Here is a 13,157-nt window from a genome sequence, read left to right as displayed (position 1 = left end):
AGCTACCTGTTGCTGAGGCTAGATTCCAGGCATGTGAAGTCCAAGTAAAGATTCCCTTCTGGCCCACTACACTTATGGGATGGAGACTTTATCTTGGGTGTGGTGCCACAGAAAATACCAGGGCTTTGATCACTCTTGCCCACTCATAATGTGGAGGTCCTATGCTGGGAGAGGCAAGCTGGAAAGACCTGAGGCTACTCATTCCCTCCACCAAGTGCTTATCTCCTAAAGCAGAAGGGTCACTCAAGAGAGAAGCATGCTCTCACCCAGAACTCTGGCTCAGGGATTTTGCCCAGTGGAAGAAGCAAATTATTATTAACAACAACAAAAGCTCTGAATCTCTTCTTCCCAGAGGAACTGATTTATCTGCAACAGAGTGTAGACACATTGAAGCCCAAAATGTTCTTAAAAACAGTGGAGGACTTGCTGTTTTATGATAGTGTCAAAAAAAGAAAACATCATAAACAATGGAGGTTGTGGTGAGAACTAATTTCTAGGAGACTGGTAGGTTCATTAAGCTAAACTGTAAACTGGCTAGATTTTTTTCAGGGGAAGAAACAGCAAAGAGCCTTCCTGGGATCAAACACATGAAAAGCTATTCCTTTCAAGTTCACATTTAATTGGATCAGTCTGTGGAGCAATGTATGCCCCAGGTCTTTGTTGAAAACAGAGTAACCAGCTGGCAATCAGTGGAGCTTAATAGCTGGGTGTGAACACTTAACAGACAAGATAGCCCTGCCAAAACCATCCCAAGGTAACTGTATGCATTCGGTTTGACTGTACTCTATGAGAGGCCATATCTGAGACTTCAGACTGGGCGGGGGATGGTAGGGAGCAGACAGGGATTGACTTCACTACAGTAAGCCAGCCAATCACTAAACAAGTACATCATAATAACAAGCCCTGGAGTTAGGAATGAAGAGGACCAGCACCCAGAATTTCTACAGTGTTACCTGGAATATCTGATTTTCAACAAAAAGTTGAGATATGCAAAGAAATGGGAAAGTCTAACCCGTATACCAGGGGAAAAAAAGTGGACAACCGGGCTTGCCTGTAAGAGGGAACAGATGTCAGATTTAATAAAGATTTCATAGTAGTCATTATAAAAATGTCCAGAGAACCAAAGGAAACCATGGTTGAAGATATAAAGGACAATATGGTGACAATCTCACATCAAACAGAGAATGTATGTAGAGATAGAAATTATAAAAAAGAAACAAATGAAAAATTCACTAGAGGGGCTCAACAATAGATTTGAACTGGCAGAAGAAATAATTAGTGAACTTGAAGATTCTAGATCAATAGAGATTACGCAATCCAAAGAAGAGAAAAGAATGAATGAAAAGGAAGAGAGCTTCAGAGAAATGTGGGACATCATTACCTGCTCCAACATATACTTAATACCAGAAGGAGAGAGAAGGGAGAAAAAAATTATTTGGTGAAATATTGGTTGAAACTTCTTAAATTTATTGTAAAACATTAATCTACACATCCAGGAACTTCAGTGAACTTTAGAATAAATGCAAAGAGATCCACAGGCAAATAACATGGTAAAAATGTGGAAATCCAAAGACCAGGAGAAAACCTTGAAAGCACCAAGTAAAAATTACTTGTACATTTTAAGGAAAGTCATATAAAATTAACAACTGACTTGTCATCAGAAGCAATGGAGGCCAGAAGCATGGAATGACATATTCAAAGTGCCCCCTTAACCCCAAAATGGAAAGCTTAACCAAGGACCCCATATCTAACAAAGGGATCTTTCAAAAATGAAAGCAAAATAAAGAAATTCCCAGATCAACAGTAACAGAATTTGTTTCTACCACACCCACCTTACAAGAAATACTAGAGTTCTTCAGACGGAAAGTAAGTGACCACAGCCAATAATTCAAATTCACACACAAAAACAAAGAGCACTAATAAAAGTAACTGTGTAATTATAAAAAATAGTAAAAAGGCATATTTCTTCTCTTAACTGATTTGAAAAGCAATTCTATAAAATAATATGTATTCACATATTATTGGGCCTATAATATATAGGAATGTAATTTGCTAATAATTGCACAAAGGAAGTCAGTAGGGGCAAAGCTGTACTAGATAAAGGAAATGAATCCAGATGATTCATTTCTGGATTCTTGAATTTACAGAAAGAAAGAGAAATAGGATTTTTTTAAAGGGTAACATAAGGCTGGGTGCAGTGGTTCACGTCTGTAATCCCAGCACTTTGGGAGGCCAAGGCAGGCGGATCATCTGAGGTCAGGTGTTCGAGACCAGCCTGGCGAACATGGTGAAACCCTGTCTCTTCTAAAACTACAAAAAAAATTAGCTGGGTATGGTGATGGGTGCCTGTAATCCCAGCTACTTGGGCACCTGTAATCCCAGCTACTTGGGAGGCTGAAGCAAGAGAATCTCTTGAACCCAGAAGGCGGAGTTTGCAGTGAGCCGAGATCGCACCACTGCACTGCACTCCAGCCTAGGCAACAAGAGTGAGACTCCATCTAAAAAAAAAAAAAAAAAAAAAAAAAAAGAAGGCTAACATAACAATGCTGGGCATGGTAATTTAGGACTATAATCCCAGCAAGTTGGGAGGCCAAGGCAGAGTATTGCTTTGAGACCAGGAGTTTGAGACCAGCCTGGCCAACATAGCAAGATCCTATCTCTACAAAAAATAAAAATTAGCCAAGTATGGTGGTGTGCATTTGTAGTCCTAGCTACCACTTGAGAGGCTGAGGTGGGAGGAATACTTGAGCCAGATGTTGAGGTTATAGTGAGCTATGATTGCACCACTGCACTCGATCCTAGGTGGTGGAGCAAGACCCTGTCTCTAAAAACATAAAAATAATTAATATAACAGTAAATGCATACTTGCTCCCTTTTCTCTCACTTTCTTTTAAAGGCATAAAATTATATAAAGTGATAGTTAAAACAATGAATGTACTGTTGGATTTGTAATGTTTGTAATGTGATATGTATAACAATACCACAGAAGGGAAGAAAAGGGACTGGAACTTTGTAAGAGTAATATTTCTGCTTCACCACAGTTAGTATAAATCTGAGACTGACTCTTGTAACACAGAGATTGTAAGCTTTAGTCAACCACTGAGGAAATAACTGAGGAAAAAAGTGAAAACAGTCATTAAAGAAATTTAAATGGCATGTTACAAAATAGTCACTTATTACAAGAGAAAGTCAAGAAAGAATAGAGGGATAAAAAAGATATGAGACGGGAGGCTGAGGCAGAATGGCGTGAACCCAGGAGGTAGAGCTTGCAGTGAGCCGAGATCGCGCCACTGCACTCCAGCCTGGGCGACAGAGCGAGACTCTGTCTCAAAAAAAGAAAAAGATATGAGACAAAACAGAAAGGAAAATGACAGACAAATTCAGCTATTTCAATAATAAAATTAATGGGAATGGATTAAATAATCCAGATGAAAGGCAGAGATTATCAGACTGGATTTAAGAAAATGCCTGTAATCCCAGCACTTTGGGAGGCCAAGACAGGTGAATCACTTAAGTCTGGGAGTTCAAGACCAGCCTGGGCAACGCAGTGAGACCTTGTCTCTAAAAAAAAAATAAACAAAATTATCCATACATGGTGGTGTGTTCCTGTAGTCCCAGCTACTCTGGAGGCTGAGGTGGGAAGATTGCTTGAGCACAGGAAGCGCTATGATATATAAACTATATAATTTATTAATATAAATATGTAATAAATATATAAATAAAAGACACAAACCATATGATCATCTCAGTAGATATAAAAAAAATAACAAAATCCCTCACCCTTTCATAGTAAAAACAAACTAGGAAAGAAGGGAACTTCTTCAACCTGAACATCTATGAAAAACTCACAGTGAACATCATAATTATTGGTGAAAGATTGGATGCTTACCCCTAAGTTCAAGAAGACAAGAATGTCTACTCTTACCACTTTTATTAACCATTGTACTAGAACTTCTAGCCAGGTGGTATGGACTGAATGTTTACACCCCAAATTTATATGTTGAAGCCTAACCACCAATGTGATGGTAGTAGGAGGTGGGGCCTTTGGGAGGTAATTATGGTTATATGAGATCATGAGCGTGGAGCCCTGTGATGGGATTAGTGCCCTTATAGGAAGAGGAAGAGACACTCACAGCTTCCTGTCTTTTTGCTGTAGAGCAGAATAAGAAGATGGCTATCCATAAGCCAGGAAGATAGCCCTCATCAGAACCCAGACATGAAACCACCCGGATCTTGGACTTCCCAGCCTCCAGAACTATGAGAAATAAATGTCTCTCCTTTAAGTCACTTAGTCTATGGTATTTAGTTATAGCAGCCTAAGCTAAGACACCAGAGTAATTAGGCAAGAAAAAGAAATAAAAGGCATTCAGATTAGGAAGAAGTAAAAGTATCTTTATTCACAGATGACATGATCTTGATGACGTATAGAATATCTAGGGAATCAACTAAAAAGCTTAGAACAGATTAACAAATTCAGGATGGTTGCAAGATACAAGATCAACATAAAAAAAATCTGTTGAATTTCTATACACTAGCAATGAATAAACCAAAAATGAAGTTAAGGAAATCCCACTTAAAATAACATCAAAAATAAAAAAATACTTAGGGAAAATGGAACAGTAGTAGTACAAAGCTTATACTCTGAAAACTACAAAACATTGTTAAAAGAGGAAGTTAAATATCTAAATAAATAAACATCTAGTGTTCATAAATCAAGATAACATTGTTAAGATGGCAATACTCTCCAAATTTATCTACAGATTCAACACAGTCCTTTTCAGAATTCCAGTTGGCTTCTTTGTGGAAATTGAACAAGCTGATTTTCTAAAATTTATATGGAATTTCAAGAGACCCTGAATAGCCAGAACAATCTTGAAAAAGAAAATTGGCTGACTCATACTTCCAAGTTTCAAAACTTATATGAAACAATAATCAAAATAGTGTGGTACAGGCATAATGATAGACATATAAATCAGTGGAATTGAATTGAGGATCCAGAAATAAATCCATGGGTCTTTAGCCAACTAATTTTCAACAAGGATGCCAAGACCATTCACTGGGGAAATCATCTTTTGGTAGCAACTTTCAAAAGAATAATGTTGGATTACTAGTATTAGTTTCCCAGGGCTGCTGTAGCAATTATTACCACAAACTGGGTGACTTTTTAAAAAACGGAAATGTATTCTCTCATCATAGTTTTAAAGGTTAGAAGGCTGAAGTCAAGGTGCCAGTAGAGCCACGCTTCCTCTAACGGCTCTAGGAAAGAATCTTTCCTGGCGTCTTCCAGCTTCTGGTGGCCCTTAACATTCCTTGGCTATGGCTGAGTAACTCCAGTCCCTGTCTCCGTATTTACATGGCCTTATTCCCTATACTCTTGTGTTAATTCTCCTACTCCTTTCTTTTATAAGGATGTCAGTCACTGGCTTTAAGACCCACCTAAATCCAGGATGATCTCATCTCTAAATTTTTAATTACATCTGCAAAGTACCCATTCCAAATAAGGTCACATTCACAGGTAACTTCAAAGACATGCTGTTCAACCCACTACAGACCTTAGTTTATATACCATATTTTTAAAATATCTCAAAAATATATCAAAGACCTAAACGTAAGAGCCATAAAAATGTTAGAAGGAAACATAAGGGTAAATCTTCATGACCTTAAACTTGGCAATAGATTCTTAGATATGACACCAAAAGCATGAGAAACAAAAGAAAAATAGGTAAATATGACTTCATCAAAAGTAAAAACTTTTGTTCCTCAAAGCACACCATCAAAAAAGTAGACAACTCACAGAATGGGGAAAATATTTGCACATATCTGTTAAGGGACTGTTACTAGAATATATAAAAGAACTCTTACAACTCTATAATAAAAAGATAAATAGATTTTAATGTGGACAAAGGATCTATATAGACATTTCTTTAAAGAGGATGTACAAGTTGCCAATAAGTTCATGAGAAGTGCTCCATATAATTAGTCATCAAGGAAGTGCAAATCAAAACTACAATAAAATAACACTTCGCACACACAGGATGGCTAAAATCAAAAGGTCTGAAAATAAGTGTTAACAAGATGTGGAGAAATTGGAACCCTCTTCTCTTGGGAATGTAAAATGGTACAGCCACTTTGGAAAACATTCTGGCAGTTTCTCAAATAGTTAAGCATAGAGTTCACATACGACCTAGCAGTTCTATCCCTAAGTATATATACCTAAGAGAAATAAAAACATAAATCCACATGAAACCTTGTACATGAATGTTTATAGCAACATTATTCTTAATTGCTATAAGGTGGAAACAAACCAACTGTATATCAATTGCTGAAAACAAATTTTAGTATATCCATATGATGGAATATTATTCTGTCATAAAAAGGAATAAGGTACTGATACATGTACAACATAGATGAACCTTGAAAATACGCTAAGTGAAAGAAATCGGTCACAAAAGACCACATACAAGTGAAATTTACAGAAGAGACAAGTCTATAAAGATAGAAAATATGTTAGTATTAGGGAAGGGTCAATGAGGAGATAGGATGGTGATAACTAAAGAGTACAAGGATACTTCTTGAGGTTGTGATGTTTTAAAACTTAACTGTGGTGATAGTTGTATGTATCTGCCACTAGAATAAAAACCATTGAATTGCATACAGTAAGTAAATAGATTGTATGGAATGTGAATTATATCTCAACAAAGCTGTTTCTTTAAAAAGAGCCTATTGTATCATTCACCACCAAATAGTATTTATGACTATGCATCGCTGAGGCAACAGATCAGAGAAGGAAGACAAAGAGAAGTGACTAAGATTTTGCCTAATGGTGATTGAGATGGCTGCCAGGAAACTTTCTTTTATTTAAAGAACAAAGGAAGTAGAGGTAATTCTTGATTCTGAATACAAGCAACTCATTGTGTGCATTTTAAAACACTACTTTCTGTTTTTTGAACTTGGGAAAAGTTTGCCTAATTACAATGCAATTTTTCTATAAGTTTATAAATAAAATATGAAGACCTAAATGTAATCTCTTTTCTTTTTCTCCTCCTACCCTTTTTACTATAAAGGGAATTTACACTGGAAGAGTACTTAGCCTTCAAGAATTATTGATCCAAGTGGGAAAGTTGAATGCTGAAGCTGTTAGAGGTCAGTGGGCCAATCTTTCATGGGAATTACTTTATGCCACAAATGATGATGAAGAACGTTATAGTATACAAGCTCATCCACTACTTTTAAGAAATCTTACGGTACAAGCAGCAGATCCTCCCCTGGGATATCCGATTTATTCTTCAAAACCTCTCCATATACATTTGTATTAGAGCTCATTTTGACTGTAATGTCATCAAATGCAATGTTTTTATTTTTTCATCTTAAAAAAGTAACTGTGATTCTTGTAACTTCAGGACTTCTCCCCACCCTCATTCAGATGCCTGAGAACAGCTAAGCTCCATAAAGTTGGTTCTCTTAGCCATCTTAATGGTTTTAAAAAACAACAAAAACATATTTAACGTAAAAGTTAGAACTATTTGGCCAATACTGGTGCCCTCTGGACTTTAGTAGACTTTGGTAAATATGAGAAAACATTTGTGTAATTATTATATAATGAATTTTGTAATGCTTTCTTAAATGTGTAATAGGTGAATTGCCATATAAAGTTAACAGCTATGTAATTTTTACATACTTAAGATAGACGTATCAGTGTTCTAAGTAGTGATAATGGATCCTGTTGAAGGTTAATATAATTTATAGTATTTTCAAATGTGCTGTTTTAACATCTAATATTATCTGAATGTTTTTATATAGTTTTCATAGACTTCAATTCACAAACTTTAAAAAACTTTTAATAAAATATTTTCCTTCCTTTTCAAATATCCTTTTGATATATGTGAAAGAAGCAGGGTTCATCCCATTCATCATGTGAATATTCACAGAAGGAGCAATGTTAGGGTAATCTGCATATGACTACTAAAGCATAGATCTGACTCATTATATATTTCTTTCAACTGAATTTACTGCTTCTGAAAAAAGATTTACCCAACAGGACTACCAGTTACTAATGTCTTAAGGTATATGAACTAAAGAGGAGATGGGAAGAAAATTTTTATATGATCTGAATTTTATTTTCATTCTCTTCTTGCTTAGGAACATTTTACAGATACATGTAAGGGGGATTAACAGTGAATCCACATCAGTTGAGAGATCAGTTTCCTCTACTTCTTACTTAATTTCCAATGAAATCGGTAGGAGCCCCCTAGATTTATAATAATGTATTCTCTTTAGAAATCATTGAAATTATATGAAATGTACCAGTTAGGCTGCTATTAATATTCCATTTATTTAGTATGTGGATCAGTTCACTCTAACAATGTTAAAGGATAACTTTGTGGACCAATTTTCAGTTAATGAATTCAAGAGATTTGTATGTTTATCTTTTTATTGGAGGTAATATAGTACAGTTACTAAGATAAGATTTTATATTACTCTTGAGTTCACATCTCAGATTGATGATTTAATTTACATGATTGAGATTTACTAGCTATACACCTTTATATCTTTGTCATGTAGAAATATTTTCTCATGTCATTAAAAGCACTTTGTAATTATCAGCTTTTTTTTTTTTTCCGAGACAGTCTCACTCTGTCGCCCAGGCTGGAGTGCAGTGGCACGGTCTCGGCTCACTGCAACCTCCGCCTCCCTGGTTCAAGCAATTCTGCTGACTCAGCCTCCTGAGTAGCTGGGATTAAAGGCACACACCACCACGCTGGCTAATTTTTGTATTTTTAGTAGAGATGGGGTTTCACCATGTTGGCCAGGATGGTCTCGAACTCCTGACCTCATTCACCCACCTCGGCCTCCCAAAGTGCTGGGATTACAGGCGCGAGCCACCGTGTCTGGCCTTAATTATCGCTTTTAATGACAGCATAAAATTCCATTGATATTATTTATTGGATTACTATCCCCCAAATAATGTGAATTTTCAGTTGTTTAGAGATTTTCACTATAATAATAATATAATACCAAGCTATGCCTTCCCTTAACCTTGCATTCTCCTCAAACTATTCTCATATCTCCATTTCATTCATGGCCAAGTTTTCTCTTTCATTTACTTGTCAAACCATTCCAATCTGGATCCCATCTCCATAACTCCCCCAAATTTAAAAAAAAAAAAAAGGTTTTTATTAAGGTCACTATCGACCTTTTTATTGTCAAACCAGCTAGTAGTAATTGACACATTTGACTATTCCTTGAATCAGCTTTTGTGTTTTCTTTTGGACTTTCCTGATACTACATTATCTTTGTTTTCTTCTTGTCTTCCTAGCAACTCGTCAAACATCTTTGCTGCCTTTCCTCTTCTACCTGACCTCTAAATTTTAGAATTTCTCACCAATTGGTTCTAGGCCCCCCTTTGTATTTCTGCAATCACCATAATCTCATCTACTTCAAGACTTGAAATAGCATCAATAAATTGATGATGATCAAATGTATGTACCTAACCCAACGTCTCTTCTTACACTGAACCTGTATATATCACTTATTTGATATCTTCACTTAGTATATTAAAAACTGACTGTTAGATTTTGAAGGGAAGGTGAGGGTTAAAGAAAGACATGCAGAAAGAGGACAGCTTGACAGCAAATGCAGGCTTTATGTCCAGCATAAAACCTACAGAAGTGGAGGACCAGCTTAATGCCAGAGCCTACCACTGCTTACAGGCTGGGCGTACTTAGAGGCATGGGTGGGAGGGGTCTGGACAGTATCGCTTGCTGCCCAGCAGGATACTGATAAGATGCTCCCATGATGAGGTGGTTCTGGCCCTTGTTCTAGCAGGATGTCATCGTGGTATTCCTTGGAACTTTGCCCAGCAAGATATAGGGTTATGTCTTAGGTTGGGCCTTTTCCCACCTTGTGATCAGGTAGTTAGGCAGGATGTTTCTCACTGCCCAAACCCCTGTGAAATGTTTCACTTTGATTAAGGTCTGCAAAATAGCAGGGAGCTTACAAAATGGTGCCGTTTGGACTAACACTAACCTTACTGAATTTTCCCTAAAACCTTTTCTACTTCCAAATTTTAGTGGTGCATTCATACCAACTATTTCAGAGAGCTAGAAAAGCCAAGCAAAACAGTATTTTAAAATCTCTTAAAGGCATTAGAAAACTAAAAGACAGTGAAGAATAACATCACCAAGATCTAAGACAGAATGAAACTTGGAGACCTGAGCCCAGCATTTGGGCTGCTTTTCTTATAGGAGATATGCCGATTCAGGATAAGGTGGTTGTGAGTCTGAGACGCTAAGTAACACTTATGACAGCCTTGCTGCTGAGTTAGAGGGACAAAAACTGGAGACCAAGGCTCTCCAAGGAAGTAGGGGAGGGGAAAGGGAACCCTAGTTAACTGACCATACATTGGGTTGTGACCCCAAGGACCATATCCAAATCGTAAAGGTGAAGAAAAACCAGATGCAGTTAGGATCTTCTCACTTCCCAAAACTGGATTAAAGTGACCCTTTGTCCGCTACCCAGAGCAAATGTAAATCCTCTCTGATCTTTTGAGTTATTTTTATAACTTTTCACGTTTAGTGTTGGAAAGTTATTTAAGGTATCTGAGGAAACAAGGCAACATGATCAGAATCCGATAGAAGCAACGGATGATAGGACTGAGCCACAGGGGACCCAGATAATGAACTACACAACACAGGGTCTAAAATTACTATCTTTAGTGTGTTTGAAGATCTAAAACACAAGATTGAGAATTTCAGCAGAAAATCAGAAACTATAGAAGAACCAATCAAGTCCCCAACTTAAAAGTACTTTAATCAAGTTTAAGAATTCAGTGAATAGGCCGGGCGCGGTGGCTCACGCCTGTAATCCCAGCACTTTGGGAGGCCAAGGCGGGTGGATCACAAGGTCAGGAGATCAAGACCATCCTGGCTAACTCAGTGAAACCCCATCTATACAAAAAAAAAAAAACCGAGCGTGGTGGCGGGTGCTTATAGTCCTAGCTAGTCAGGAGGCTGAGGCAGGAGAATCACTTGAACCCAGGAGGCAGAGGTTGCAGTGATCCAAGATCATGCCACTGCACTCCAGCCTGGGTGACAGAGCAAGACTCAAAATAAATAAATAAAAGGATTCAGTGAATAGATTTGATAGAAACTGGATACAGTGAAGAATTCGTGAACTAGAAGTTATGTCAGAAGTAAATACTGGTGTGAAAAACTAAGACACAAAAGAATGGAAGATACAGTAGAGAGAATAAGAGACATGGAGTTAACATGAGGAGATCTAACATACACATAACTGGATTTCCAGAAGGAGAAGAGAGAATATGACAGAAGCAACCTATGAGGAGATAATGACTGAGAATTTTCCAAATTTTTAAAAGACATGAAGACCTGCAAGATCAAAGCATGATGAATAAAAACAAAATTACACCTTAGCACATCCTAAGAAAAAATAAAACACAAAAAGAAAATCATTAAAGGAGCCAGTGATAAAAGACATTACTTTTAAAGGAGCCACAATTTTATTAAACTGACAGCTAACTTCTCAACAGAAAATATGGGAACTGGAAATCAATGGAATGATATTTTCAAGTTACTGAGAGAAAATATCTGCAATTTTAGAATTCAATACCCAGCCTTTCCCCAAAAACAATTCTTGAAGAATGAAGGCAAAGACACGTTCAAACACAACAAATTTAATAGCAGATTGTCATTAAAGGTAATAGTAAAGGGGATTCTTCAGACAGAAGGAAAATGATCCCAGAAAAGGGTTAGGGATAAAGGTAGGAATGAACAGTAATTTTAAAAAATAATATACAGTTTAAGGAATATTAACTGTATAAAATAGTCTTCAAGGTTAAAATAAATAATGTTAAAACGTGACAATAATATATACATTTGGTGCAGGAATTCTAAAGTCCTTACAATTATCAGAAAGAAGATTATAAGTAATATTAGACTGCTGTGTCATCTATCGGGTAACCACTAAAAGAACAGCAAAAAGCAAAATAAATCATATAACTACAAAACTAATATGGGGCGAAAGTGGAATAATAAGGCAAAAAGGGAGAGAAAATATAGAACAAATAGGACAAATAGAAATCAAATAGGAGGTTTAAATCTAAATATCAGTTACAACATTCACATGAATAGACAGTGTACCAATTAAATGCAAAGATTATCAAAGTGAAAAGAAAACCCACAAAGTACCTTTATGCAAGAGATGCCTTAAGTATAGGAGTACAAGGGTTGGAAGTAAACAAGAATGGAAAAAGTTAACAGTATGAAATACAAAAAACAAAAACGACAAGGCAGGAGGCTATGGTGGCTATTGCAATATTATTTAATGTTGACCTTAAGGTGAAAAGTATAAAGAGAGACAATTTGTAATGATAAAAGATTTGATTCAACAGAAAGTTTCAACAGGTCTAATATTTTAATGATTTAGCAATATAACCTCAAATATATAAGCATAAATGAACAGAACTAAAATGAGAAAAGACAAATCTGCGTTCCCAGATTTTAATACACTCAGTAACAGAACAGCAGCCATGCAAAAATACGTAAATATGTAAAGATTGGAATAATATTTTAAAACAACCTACTTGGCATATATAAAACAGAATACCCCCCAACAACTGCAAAATACACATTATTTTCAAATGCAGGTGGAATATTTATCAAAACTGACCATATTCTAAATCATAGGGATGGAATATATTCTTTGGCCATGTGTCATTCACTTAGAAGTCAATAATAATTTCAAAAATAGAAAAATTCTATTAAGTTCATAAATTAAGAAATACATTTCTAAATAACTCATGGATCAGACAATAAATTACAATGAAAGTTAGAATATATTTGAACTGAATAGTAAAAGTGCTACATGTCAAAACTTATGATAGACACCTAAAGCCATGCTTAGAAGGAAATTTATAGTCTTAAACACACATTAAAAAAAAAAAAAAGATTGAAAATGAACCTAGTAGTTATCTCAAAAAATTCTAAGAATAGCAAATTAAACCTGAAGAAAATAAAGGAAATAACATAATAAAGAACAAGAATTAATAGAGTAGAAAATGAAGATAAAGTTGGATCGACTAAACCAAAAGTTGATTCTTTGAAAGGATAATTGATAAGTGTCTGGTAGACTGAAAAAGG

The 13,157-nt window shown here is 36.1% G+C and overlaps 1 protein-coding gene across 6 annotated transcripts in view; it reads left to right on the top strand.

Moving 5' to 3' along the window:
- The window catches only part of PCNX4 (pecanex 4), a 43,521-nt gene extending 35,655 nt beyond the window's left edge, over positions 1–7,866 (top strand). For all 6 annotated transcript variants that reach the window (XM_033187856.1, XM_033187855.1, XM_033187851.1 and 3 more), the window contains one exon: positions 7,065–7,866. In XM_033187856.1, coding sequence (XP_033043747.1) covers positions 7,065–7,316 — 252 coding nt within the window. In that variant the 3' untranslated portion in view covers positions 7,317–7,866. The remainder of the gene's footprint in view (positions 1–7,064) is intronic.
- Positions 7,867–13,157: the final 5,291 nt, after the last annotated feature.

This window comes from Trachypithecus francoisi, unplaced genomic scaffold, assembly GCF_009764315.1.
Source record: "Trachypithecus francoisi isolate TF-2019V2 unplaced genomic scaffold, Tfra_2.0 Lachesis_group3, whole genome shotgun sequence".
In the NCBI taxonomy this organism is placed as follows: domain Eukaryota; kingdom Metazoa; phylum Chordata; class Mammalia; order Primates; family Cercopithecidae; genus Trachypithecus; species Trachypithecus francoisi.
This window is presented reverse-complemented; position numbering and strand designations above follow the sequence as displayed.